Here is a 13379-nt window from a genome sequence, read left to right as displayed (position 1 = left end):
CCTAGATGAATCTCAAATTCCAGCGCTTCTAGGTACCAGGCAGATTACGTAAGTGCGTGAAGCAGGCTGTTGATGAGAGACAGTAGGGAGCAGTGGAGACTGTGGCAAACTGGGTAGTTTTCAGGGGGCAGCTACTAATCTATTCAAGCTCATTTTTATCCTAGAGGGATGTGGGTCATTTTTGGCACATAGTTTGTGAAGGAGCAGGCAATCTGGGGGTTTTTTCTTCCAGTTTAATTGAGATATAATTGATATACAACACTGTATAAGTTTAAGAAGTACAGCATAATGACTTGACTTACATACAGCATGAACTGATTACCACAGTAAGTTCAGTGAAAATCCACTCTCTCATATAGATACAAAATTAAAGAAATGGAAAAAAATTTTTTTCATTATGATGAGAACTCTTAGGGTTTACTCTCTTAACTTTCATATATAGCACACAGCAGTGTTAATTATATGTATCATGTTGTACATTACATCCCGAGCACTTATTTATCTTATAACTGGAAGTTAGTACCTTTTGACTGCCTTCATCCAATTCCCCCTCCCCCCAACCTTTGATAACCACAAATCTGATCTCTTTTGCTATGAGTTTGTTTGTTTCTTTTTGAAGTATAATTGACCTTTGTTAGTTCCTGTTATACAACACAGTGATTTGATATTTCTGTACATTTCAAAATGATCACCATGATAAGTCTAGTTACTATTTGTCATTTTACAAAGATCATACATAGTTATTGACTATATTCCCCGCACCATATATTTCATACCCATGACTCATTTATCTCTCTCACCTATTTCTCACCTTCCCCTCCCCACTGGCAACCACCTGTTTGTTCTCTGTATCTATGACTCTCTGTTTTGTTATATTTGTTCTTTTTTGTTTGTTTGTTTTTTAGTTTCCACATACAAGTGAAATCATACAGTATTTGTCTTTTCCTGTCTGACTTATTTTGCTTAGCATAAGTGAAGGATCACTTTTCTGCCTAGAGCAGAAAGTTCCCTCTTTTAATTAAAAATCTAAAATTAGAAAAGAATCACGGCTAAAAATTTTTCCCACTAGGTGGCAGCATACTATCACAAGTAGAAGCTCATATAGGAGACGCCACCGTCTCTGTCCCTAATTAACAAACATTAATTTATTGTTTGCTTCTGAAGGGCACAATGCTGACACCATATGTCCTTTTCTCCCCAGGAAAGCTGGTATACGAGCGCATCTTTTCCATGTGTATGGATAACCACAGCATCTTACCAGGTAATGTCTTAGCTTTTCCATGGGTTTCATGCTGCCCTCAAGTCAGGATTAGAAGGTTTATATCAAGTCAGGATTTGTTGAGACCTGAAATAAAGGTTTTTTTGTTTGTTTCTTTTGGTGTGTTAAAAGTTAAAGAAACGCCTTTACGGATTTCTGATCATCTCAGTCTTCAAAAAACATTAGATTTTCCAACAGCCCAGCTAGGGATTTGGGCAAGTAATTTGAATCTGCAAGAATGAAGAGGTATTACAATTAGATTCAACTGAACTTTTATACCAACTTCACGTTCCCTGCTGCTGGACATTTAAATATTTTTCCTATATGTTTTTCCTAAGAAGCAAATTACTTTATAAAATCAACTTTATATTAAGGAACAATGTCAAATAAATCAATAATAACAGATGCTTTGAATCTACATTCTATGCCCAAGTGATGTTTGCATTAAATTTATTGCCACTCAGTTTTTTGTTTTTTTTTTTTAACATCTTTATTGGGGTATAATTGCTTTACAATGGTGTGTTAGTTTCTGCTTTATAACAAAGTGAATCAGCTATACATATACATATGCTCCCATGTGTCTTCCCTCTTGTGTCTCCCTCCCTCCCACTCTCCCCCTCCCACCCCTCCAGGCTGTCCCAAAGCCCCGAGCTAATATCCCTGTGCCTTGCGGCTGCTTCCCCCTAGCTATCTACCTTACTACGTTTGTTAGTGTGTATATGTCCATGACTCTCTCTCGCCCTGTCAAAACTCACCCTTCCCCCTCCCCATATCCTCAAGTCCGTTCTCCAGTAGGTCTGCGCCTCTATTCCTGTCTTATCCCTAGGTTCTTCATGACATTTTTTTCCTTTAAATTCCATATATATGTGTTAGCATACGGTATTTGTCTCTCTCTTTCTGACTTACTTCACTCTGTATGACAGACTCTAGGTCTATCCATCTCATTACAAATAACTCAATTTCATTTCTTTTTAAGGCTGAGTAATATTCCATTGTGTATATGTGCCACATCTTCTTTATCCATTAGTCCGATGATGGGCGCTTAGGTTGTTTCCATCTCCGGGCTATTGTAAATAGAGCTGCAATGAACATTTTGGTACATGACTCTTTTTGAATTTTGGTTGTCTCAGGGTATATGCCCAGTAGTGGGATTGCTGGGTCATATGGTAATTCTATTTGTAGTTTTTTAAGGAACCTCCATACTGTTCTCCATAGTGGCTGAACCAATTCACATTCCCACCAGCAGTGCAAGAGTGTCCCCTTTTCTCCACACCCTCTCCAGCATTTATTGTTTCTAGATTTTTTGATGATGGCCATTCTGACTGGTGTGAGATGATATCTCATTGTAGTTTTGATTTGCATTTCTCTAATGATTAATGATGTTGAGCATTCTTTCATGTGTTTGTTGGCATTCTTTATATCTTCTTTGGAGAAATGTCTGTTTAGGTCCTCTGCCCATTTTTGGATGGGGTTGTTTGTTTTTCTGTTATTGAGCTGCATGAGCTGCTTGTAAATTTTGGAGATTAATCCTTTGTCAGTTGCTTCATTTGCAAATGTTTTCTCCCATTCTGAGGGTTGTCTTTTGGTCTTGATTATGGTTTCCTTTGCTGTGCAAAAGCTTTGAAGTTTCATTAGGTCCCATTTGTTTATTTTTGTTTTTATTTCCATTACTCTAGGAGGTGGGTCAGAAAGGATCTTGCTGTGATTTATATCATAGAGTGTTCTTCCTATGTTTTCCTCTAAGAGTTTGATAGTTTGTGGCCTTACATTTAGGTCTTTAATCCATTTTGAGCTTATTTTTGTGTATGGTGTTAGGGAGTGATCTAATCTCATACTTTTACATGTACCTGTCCAGTTTTCCCAGCACCATTTATTGAAGAGGCTGCCTCCTTTATCAAAGATAAGGTGTCCATATGTGCGTGGGTTTATCTCTGGGCTTTCTATCCTGTTCCACTGATCTATCTTTCTGTTTTTGTGCCAGTACCATACTGTCTTGATTACTGTTGCTTTGTAGTATAGTCTGAAGTCAGGGAGCCTGATTCCTCCAGCTCCTTTTTTCGTTCTCAAGATTGCTTTGGCTCTTCGGGGTCTTTTGTGTTTCCATACAAATTGCGAAATTTTTTGTTCTAGTTCTGTGAAAAATGCCAGTGGTAGTTTGATAGGGATTGCATTGAATCTGTAGATTGCTTTGGGTAGTAGAGTCATTTTCACAATGTTGATTCTTCCCATCCAAGAACATGGTATATTTCTCCATCTATTTGTATCATCTTTAATTTCTTTCATCAGTGTCTTATAATTTTCTGCATACAGGTCTTTCGTATCCTTAGGTAGGTTTATTCCTAGATATTTTATTCTTTTTGTTGCAATGGTAAATGGGAGTGTTTTCTTGATTTCACTTTCAGATTTTTCATCATTAGTATATAGGAATGCCAGAGATTTCTGTGCATTAATTTTGTATCCTGCTACTTTACCAAATTCATTGATTAGCTCTAGTAGTTTTCTGGTAGCATCTTTAGGATTCTCTATGTATAGTATCATGTCATCTGCAAACAGTGACAGCTTTACTTCTTCTTTTCCGATTTGGATTCCTTTTATTTCCTTTTCTTCTCTGATTGCTATGGCTAAAACTTCCAAAACTATGTTGAATAAGAGTGGTGAGAGTGGGCAACCTTGTCTTGTTCCTGATCTTAGTGGAAATGCTTTCAATTTTTCACCATTGAGGATGATGTTTGCTGTGGGCTTGTCATATATGGCCTTTATTATGTTGAGGAAAGTTCCCTCTATGCCTACTTTCTGGAGGGTTTTTATCATAAATGCGTGTTGAATTTTGTCGAAAGCTTTCTCTGCATCTATTGAGATGATCATATGGTTTTTCTCCTTCAATTTGTTAATATGGTTTATCACATTGATAGATTTGCATATATTGAAGAATTCTTGCATTCCTGGAGTAAACCCCACTTGATCATGGTGTATGATCCTTTTAATGTGCTGTTGGATTCTGTTTGCTAGTATTTTGTTGAGGATTTTTGCATCTATGTTCATCAGTGATATTGGCCTGTAGTTTTCTTTCTTTGTGACATCCTTGTCTGGTTTTGGTATCAAGGTGATGGTGGCCTCGTAGAAGGAATTTGGGAGTGTTCCTCCCTCTGCTATATTTTGGAAGAGTGTGAGAAGGATAGGTGTTAGCTCTTCTCTAAACGTTTGGTAGAATTCACCTGTGAAGCCATCTGGTCCTGGGCTTTTGTTTGTTGGGAGATTTTTAATCACAGTTTCAATTTCAGTGCTTGTGATTGGTCTGTTCATATTTTCTATTTCTTCCTGATTCAGTCTTGGCAGGTTGTGCATTTCTAAGAATTTGTCCATTTCTTCCAGATTGTCCATTTTATTGGCATAGAGTTGCTTGTAGCAATCTCTCATGATTTTTTTTATTTCTGCAGTGTCAGTTGTTACTTCTCCTTTTTCATTTCTAATTCTGTTGATTTGAGTCTTCTCCCTTTTTTTCTTGATGAGTCTGGCTAGTGGTTTATCTATTTTGTTTATCTTCTCAAAGAACCAGCTTTTAGTTTTATTGATCTTTGCTATCGTTTCCTTCATTTCTTTTTCATTTATTTCTGATCTGATTTTTATGATTTCTTTCCTTCTGCTAGCTTTGGGGTTTTTTTGTTCTTCTTTCTCTAATTGCTTGAGGTGCAAGGTTAGGTTGTTTATTCGAGTTGTTTCCTGCTTCTTAAGGTGGGCTTGTATTGCTATAAACTTCCCCCTTAGAACTGCTTTTGCTGCATCCCATAGGTTTTGGGTCATTGTGTCTCCATTGTCATTTGTTTCTAGGTATTTTTTTATTTCCTCTTTGATTTCTTCAGTGATCACTTCATTATTAAGTAGTGTATTGTTTAGCCTCCATGTGTTTGTATATTTTACAGATCTTTTCCTGTAATTGATATCTAGTCTCATGGCGTTGTGGTCAGAAAAGATACTTGATACAATTTCAATTTTCTTAAATTTACCAAGGCTTGATTTGTGACCCACGATATGATCTATCCTGGAGAATGTTCCATGAGCACTTGAGAAAAATGTGTATTCTGTTGTTTTTGGATGGAGTGTCCTATAAATATCAATTAAGTCCATCTTGTTTAATGTATCATTTAAAGCTTGTGTTTCCTTATTTATTTTCGCCACTCAGTTTTAAACTCTCAGGAGGTTATAATGGGACAGCTAGATCACAAATTTCTTTTGTCACATAAATGATGATGATGGGGCCAGCAGCATGGAACGCCCAGCAACAGCGTCCTTTCCCTCTTATTCCTCCTTTCAAGTTCCTAGCGCTGCTGAGAGGAAGCGTGCTTATCTGTACAAGTTAGAACAAGCTCACTCCACCTTCATCCCACCTCCTTCTGCTTGTAGCAGCAGCACTTCCCTGGAGGATGAAGAGATGGCATGTGACAGTACCCGTAATTTGATCTCTTTTCTTTTTGTCTGTTTATCTGTCTTGCCTTTCTGTCTCTTTCTTTCCCCCTTCCTTCCTTCCTTCTTTTCTCTTTCTCTCTTTTGCTTTCTTTCACTGTGTCTCTTTTCTCTCCTTTTCTCTCTTTCCTTTTTTTCCTTTCTTACCTTCCTTCCTTCCTTCCATCTATCTATATTGTTAAAAACTATTTAATATGTACATTTCTCAGAGAGAAAGACAGAACTCTACAGACCTTTAGGGTTAGAAAAGCTCTTAGGAATCACCGTGTCTCATTGTAGGTGGCCAAACCCAGTGGGGAAGAGTCAGGGACTTGCCCACAGGCCTGCCACCAGCTAGCGAGAGCCTGGTTCTTAGCGCTGGGCCTGCGCCATCCAATATGGTGGCCACTGGTCACGTGGGGCTCTTGAACACTAGAGATGTGGCCAGTCCAAACTGAGATGTGCTGTGAGTATAAAAAAAAAAATACCCTGGATTTCAGAGACTTTTTTTTTTCTTTTGGCTACACTGAGTGGCATGCGGGATCTTAGTTCCCCGACCAGGGATCAAACCCATGGCCCCTACAGTGGAAGTGCAGAGTCTTAACCACTGGACCACCAGGGAAGTTCCTCAGAGACTTATACAAATAAAAGACCATGAAGTACCTCACTAATTTTTAAGTTGATTACATGTTGAACGGATACTTTAGATGAATTGGATTAAATGAAGTAAATTGTTAAAATTTCGCCTGTTTTGTTTTAGCTTTTTGAATGCTGCTCACGTGATATTTCCACTGGACACTGCTGCTCTAGACCCTCCCCTCCACCACATCATACCTGCGATGTTTTTTTTTTTACATCTTTATTAGAGTATAACTGCTTTACAATGGTGTGTTAGTTTCTGCTTTATTACAAAGTGAATCAGTTATACGTATACATATGTTCCCATATCTCTTCCCTCTTGCGTCTCCCTCCCTCCCACCCTCCCTATCCCACCCCTCTAGGTGGTCACAAAGCACGGAGCTGATCTCCCTGTGCTATGCGGCTGCTTCCCACTAGCTATCTACCTTACATTTGGTAGTGTATATATGTCCAACAGCTCCTCCCACATTCTAGGCTTCTCAAGACTTGGAGGCAGGGACAAGCCTGATGGAAAGGCTTCTCTGTCAACTTAAGGATTTGGGAAACTCGGGTGCACTTATTTTACACTTGCCAACTTTTCTTCCATATGCTATACCAGCAGCAGTAAATTCTTAGCCTGCAGGCAGAAATAAACTCAGATAGGTGTTTTCTTTGGCTATAACAGTATATTTTAAAATGCTTCTTCATATAGGTTCTACTTCTTCCTATTGTTGTATACCTAACTGCTTAAAAATATTTATATTACCTGACTGGCCCCTAAGGGCATTTGTGTTTGCACCTATTGCAATAGTTTTCCTTCCTCTTAGTTTCCACTAACTATACAAACAACATTTTAGGGCCAGTTAAGGAAGAATTACTAATAACTTTCTCCTACCTAAACTATAAAAATTCAGAATAAAAGGCTACTTTCATGTTCACTTTTAGTTCTTATCTAAATATACTAATTAGCACGTTTATCACTAAATTCTTCCCTTCCAAAATACCTTTTTTTTTTTCTTACCTTGAATCGGGCTTTTGCTTTCTTGAAAATAATTTCATTTTCCCCCCTTTCAGTTAAAATCTTCATCTGCATGTGTTTTCTGCTTCCCAGAACCTGAAAGGGAGAGGGGCAAACTTTTCTCAAAAACATCAATAATGTTGGGGATGACTCTTAACAGTAATTATGAAGAAAGCTTTGAAACCTACTATGCAGAATTCTGCCCAAAGAAATTATGTGGAGAGAGAAGTCCGGTGGCGTGTGTACTCATTCTTTCCATTTGAATCAAGTTCAGATTGTGAACTTAGTATTTGAGCCCTTTACCTTCAGGAGTTTTAACTAAGGCATAGCTCTTATGACCTCAGAAAGATACCAGTGTCCTTTGGGTTCACAGAAAGTATATGCTACTAGTTGTGCAGTTTTCCCCCAACATTTCTTAATCCAGCACATGACTGAAGAGGCAATGTACTCTAAGTGATAAAACAATTCTATTTCCATGTTGGGAGAAATAACTTGGGTTTATTGTGTTGTGCTCTCCTCATCAACTGGGGGCATTCCCATCTTCAGTTTTTCTCCATGGCTGATGTAAGCTGCATCTGGATAAGCAATGTCCTTAACTGACCTGGCCTTTCAGGCACATATTAAGGTGATGTGGCACCCCTATAAGCCTTGTTATGTAAAGAGACCTCTCACTGCCAGGGCAGAGACTTGGCAAATGAAAGAGAACTAGAGTCGCTGGTGTCCTCCCTCCTCCTAAAATATCCACAGAAGTTAGGGTTGAAAAAAGAAACACCATAAAAGAAAAATAAGTGAGAACTAGAGGAAAATATCTTTGGTCTTTGTTACATCAAAGCCTCTTCTTAATTAATTTCCAAATTCTGAATTCATTCTCCACGTAGCAGCTCAAGCACTGAAGTATAAGTCATGTCATGCCATGCCATTCCTCTGCTCAGAACTCTTCAGGGAGTTTCCGTCATACTTAGAAAAACTCTCAGACTCCTCACCAAGGCTGCAACCCCGCATGACCTGGTTTGTGATGCCTGCTTCCCCCCTTCTTGCTCTCACCACTTTGGCTCCCTTTCCTGTTCTTTGACCACACCAGAGGTCATACCTACCACAGGGCCTTTGCACTTGCTGTTTCTTCCTCCTGGAATACATTTCCTCCACATCTGAGCATGGCTAGCTCCTTTTTATAATTCAGGGCTCAGCTCAAATGCTACGTCCGCAGGAGACTTCTCTGACTGACACCCTGTCTAATGAATCCCCCCGGCCACATTAACTCAGGTCACTCTCTGTTCCATACCTAGTTTTATATCGTTCATAGTGTGGACTGCTATTGCATGTTATCTTGTTTGCATGCTTATTCCTTTCTGTGTTTATTATGTTTCTTCCCCCACTGGAATGTAAGCTTCATTAGGGCAGGGTCTCTCTTATGTGCTGTTATCTGCCTGGAGCCTAGAATGACACTTTTAGTTGGTTCCTAAGACGTTTGTGTTGAGCAAATGAAGTAATGTAATATTGAGTTTTCTGTAACATTTTTTTTCTTCCGGTTTTGTTTATTTACTTTTTTCTATAATATTTTAAAGTCCTGCATAACATAATCCTTTTCCTGAATTATTCTCTGAGCTGGAAGGAAAGCCTGAAGCCTTTATATTGCATGTGAAGATTATTGTATAGCTTTCAGTCAGTGTGTACACGCAGGGCAACTTGCCTTTGGTGTGACGTCCAGCTCTCTCTGGCAGACTGAATCCCTGTCATCCCACCCTTTGCTGCTGCACTCCATTCCCTCAACTGAAAAGCAAGAGTTTTTCTTAGATGACCTCAGAGACTTATTTTTGCTTTTGGGTCTCAAGTCACATGATTTGGTCATATGAAGGGAAATAAACCCCACCTCTCCCTTTTCCAAAAGGCAAGATTGACAAACGAATTTAAGAATAACCCTTATCTTTTCCTGTCTGGATCTCTTGGAACTTGAAAAAAAATTACTTTGAAGTGCACGGGTTCAGGCCAGGAAAGGGAAAATGGTAATTTCCCTTCCCTTTGGAAATGGCAAGTGAAAAATTCTCGAATGAATGAAGCATGCCAGAACGTCCAAAAATAGACAGATCCTTGAGATTGCAATTCCAAAATATCTGCCGTTGTGATTAGTGACTGTTCTCAGCTCGTGAAGTACCTAGAGTTTTATCTTTTTGCTGATTCCATAGATATTTTGATCACCTTAATGGTGTGCCACCAAGTAGCAGAAAGTAGAATCAGGGATGAAAATGACCCACTGAACGAGATGAGACCAACCAACAAGCTAATGTTCATCTGTTATGTTCTATAGTAATTAATTTCTCCTGTTTTGATTGAATCCTGAAAGTGTAAAGAACACCCAGTGGTGGGATCGGGCTCCAATTTGTGTGGAAATCATTTAGAAGAAATCATTTTCATGTAAGAGTTCAACAATGGCCTTCTTGGTGTTGATGAGTCTTTTGTTGTTTGTTTTTGTTTTCATTTTTCCGTGCTCTTTTCCATTCCTTATTAAGATGCATGTCATGATTGGGCTTGGTTGTCAGTGCCAGAAAACTCAAAATCACAGTAAGGAAGATCAGGTCTAGTTGGGTAGCCAGCCCGTGGTGCCAACAATCCTGACTTCCGTCTTGCTCTTGTGGTTCAAGATGGTTATGGAGGTCACAGCCATCGTATCTGCATTCTAGCCGGCAGGAAGGAAGAAGGAATGAAGATCAAGCCCTTTCCCTTACAGCTAGTTCCCAGACCTTGCCCTTTTGTTTATATCCTGGGGCCAGAACTTGGTCACATGGCCACACTGAGCTGCAAGGATGGCCGCATGCCCAGCAGAAAACGAGAGTTCTATTAAAGAGGAAGAAAGTAGATAAGCGGGGAAAGTGGCAGTTTTGCCACAAAGTGACTCAAGTCTTAGTGCCATATTGAGCTGGCAGCCTGACTCTGGCTGGTTTCTCGCCTCAGAGTCTTGCTTTACCTTTCAAGTCTGGTCCATGTGATATTTAGAGCACAAACACTGATCGATCACGTTTAATATTACAGTTGCAGGTTCCTCAAGCATCTGGAATTCTCAATAGTATCACCATAATTACTGGTGGGTACACCAAGAACCTCAGGATTAAATTAGAGGCAGTGGCTAAGAATATAGGCTGTGGAGCCAGACTGCCTGAGTTGAATTCTAACTCTTACGTCTGTTGTTTTTTTTTTTCATTAGTTCATGTCTTTTATTAACCAATACACAATTACTTGTCTTCTGGTTTGTTGAAACAATAGGTCAGACAACATTTGCCACGATGATGTCTGTCAAAGTGGCTGACCATAAAAGCTCCAGCACCACGTTTACCTGAAGGGCACTCCCGATGAAGGCGACTGATTCTGCCGTTCTCCTCCACCTTACAGTGTTTCAGGACAGCCAGCTTAACCTTCTTTCTCTTATGCTTGTTCTGCCTGGGAGTGGTGTAAGACGACTTCTTCCTTTTCTTAGCACCACCATGGAGTCTCAACACAAGATGAAGAGTGGACTCCTCTTGAGTGTTGTGATCAGAGTTCATCCATCTTCCAGTTGCTTGTCAGCAAAGATCAGTCTTTGCTGGTCAGGAGGAATTCCTTCCTTATCCTGGATCTTGACCTTTACATTTTCTATCGTATCCGAGGGTTCGACCTCGACAGTGACGGTCTTCCCCGTCAGGGTCTTCACGAAAATCTGCATATTGGCGGTGGTGCCACCGCAGATGGCGGGTCCAAAAGGAACTCTTACATCGGTTTCCTGTGTGCCCTGGGCAAGTCCCTAAACTCCTCTGTGCCTTGCCCTCTGTGTCTATGAAAGAGGACAATAAAAGTGTATAACTTGGAGGGTTCTTGTGGGGATTAGGTGAGCTGATGTCTATACACTGTGAACGGCGCCTGGCACTTAGAAAGCCTTTGTCAGCTATCATTGTCACCAGTTGTTTCCTAATAATAATGATATTTGGAAGGAAAAACATAGAAGGACTCGGTGCCCCACCCCTTCTTCTGCTCCATTGTAACTTTTTTTTGTCCTAGGACTCATAGCAGCTCTAACAGATCCCAAGAATTAGGGGGCTGATAGATATTATTTTTGTTTTACAGATCACTTCTCTCCAGAGAATGTAAATGACACAGCCAAAGAAACATGCTTAAATTGGTTTTTCAAGATTGCTTCCATCAGGGAACTCATTCCGAGATTGTATCCTTTTTTTCTGTCTGATGGTTTTAAAGATAGGCTGCAAGAGTTGCACTGCTAATAGAAGCCATGTAATGGGCCGCCCTGAAATTCCTGTTGAAAATGCAGTTCTGTTACGGTTGCTAGCCTGGAAGTACAGGGCCAGCCACATTGTCCACGAGGTCCTTGGACTCTGGCTCTCCCCAGTTTTCTGTTTTTTTACTTTGACTATAGTGCCATGTACCAGGCTTTTGTTTCCCTGAGGAACATTCCCACATTAATTTTCTCAATTAAAATGCTTCATCATTTTGTGTTTTCTCTGGTTTCAAGAACTTGAAAGGAACAGGGTCAAGCTTCTCTGCACAAACACCAGTGTTGAAGGACAGGGAATTCAACTTATACACAAATGGAATCTTAGTTCTCTGTGTTTCATCCTTTTCCCCATAAAGCCTCGATTGGGAATGCTCAAAACCCAGTTTAAATTTCAGCATGCAACCATAAATCAGCATACAACGTTTTCCAGATTTTATTATAAATAAATATAAAACCTTGAAAACCAAATATAGAAACCACAAGCCACTCACTAATTTAATTCTCTGGATTGTTGAGAGTCACTGTGGCCCCCTCTCCTGAGACACACCAAGTTCCCTGCATGAATAGTTCAGGCTTTTCCCCATAGGGAACAGACCATCTGGAAAATGTCTTCCTTAACAGAAGGTTTTTGTAGCTATGTGGAAGCATCCATCCTGAAGTGTAACAAGTTCCTCTCCAAAACGTAAGGCTCTTCTTAAAGTCCGGGACCATACATTTCCAAAAAATTTCTCTCTCATATATGCCTGTGCACACACATACACACACATGCTAATGACGATGTAATAGTAGCTGTCATTCTTTGAGAACTTTGTAGAAGATCTGGTATTAAGCACCTTCCATCTATTTTCTCGTTTAATCCAAATGAAAACTTAAAGTAGAGATAGCTTTTTAATCTCCACATTTTACAGAGAAGAAAACTCAAGCTGGGAGCAGTTGGTTGACTAACTCATGGAAGTTCAGCTCAACTGTATTTGAATCCTAGCTCTGCTATTACTAGCTGTGTGGTCTTGAGAAAGTTACTTAGCATCTCTGACCCCTAGTCTCCTCTGTGAACAAGGCCCTAAGAAGGGGTCTGTGAGGGTCTGGTGAGCTGGACACACCACACTGGGAGCGACACCCGTGGGCCCTCACTCATTGTCTTTGCTGGTGCTGTCCAAGATGATGTCAGAAGGAAAAGCCTTTGCCCCTAAGCCCTCTGCTACTCTGGGTCACCTCAGGCATTGTACTGAGAGTAGTTTTGCAGAGCCGGGAGAAACCAGATCTGCTTTCTGCAGAGCTGCCGAAAGACTGAGTGGTGTTGGATCCCGTCTAGATAATCAACTCCTCAAAGCCATGGGCTGACTCACGGAGCTCTGAGGAATAGTTGGGTTGGATTTAGAGTGTGTACCAAATGTGTTTGATTGGGATCTGGGAATGCCTGGGGGAGTTTGTGGGGATAACGTGGTGCTGAGGAAAGAGTTATTTTGCCTCACCAGTTGGGGGAGAATAATGCCCAAGGCAGATGGAAGTCCCACGTGGCAGGAGGAATAAATAAGTCACAGTTCACACTGAGGGGGATGCGGATGTTAGCCTGAGGTGCTGGGTGTCAGGTGCTAGGAAGGGGCGGGGCACAGGGCGCAAATCAGTACCAAAGGAATATGGATACGACGAAAATATCAAGAAGGTCAAGGAGTGAGCTGTCAATGGAAAATAATCGGGGGACAAAAATCGTTAAATTAGTAAAATAAATGTGACCTCAAGCAGGAAAAGACTGAAGGTTAGACTCCAGCACTGAGCAAATGGTAAAG

The 13379-nt window shown here is 40.3% G+C and overlaps 1 protein-coding gene and 1 pseudogene across 4 annotated transcripts in view; one reads left to right on the top strand and one right to left on the bottom strand.

Annotated features, from left to right (window-relative positions):
* Window positions 1-13379, top strand: part of VPS35L (VPS35 endosomal protein sorting factor like) — a 133222-nt gene that overhangs the window by 33775 nt on the left and 86068 nt on the right. For all 4 annotated transcript variants that reach the window (XM_065893414.1, XM_065893416.1, XM_065893417.1 and 1 more), the window contains exons 9-11: window positions 1202-1261; window positions 11427-11523; window positions 12227-12274. In XM_065893414.1, the coding sequence (XP_065749486.1) occupies window positions 1202-1261; window positions 11427-11523; window positions 12227-12274 (205 nt within the window). The remainder of the gene's footprint in view (window positions 1-1201; window positions 1262-11426; window positions 11524-12226; window positions 12275-13379) is intronic.
* LOC136134953 (ubiquitin-ribosomal protein eS31 fusion protein-like) lies at window positions 10562-11028 on the bottom strand (annotated as a pseudogene).

This window comes from Phocoena phocoena, chromosome 15 (genome assembly GCF_963924675.1).
Source record: "Phocoena phocoena chromosome 15, mPhoPho1.1, whole genome shotgun sequence".
Taxonomy (NCBI): domain Eukaryota; kingdom Metazoa; phylum Chordata; class Mammalia; order Artiodactyla; family Phocoenidae; genus Phocoena; species Phocoena phocoena.
This window is presented reverse-complemented; position numbering and strand designations above follow the sequence as displayed.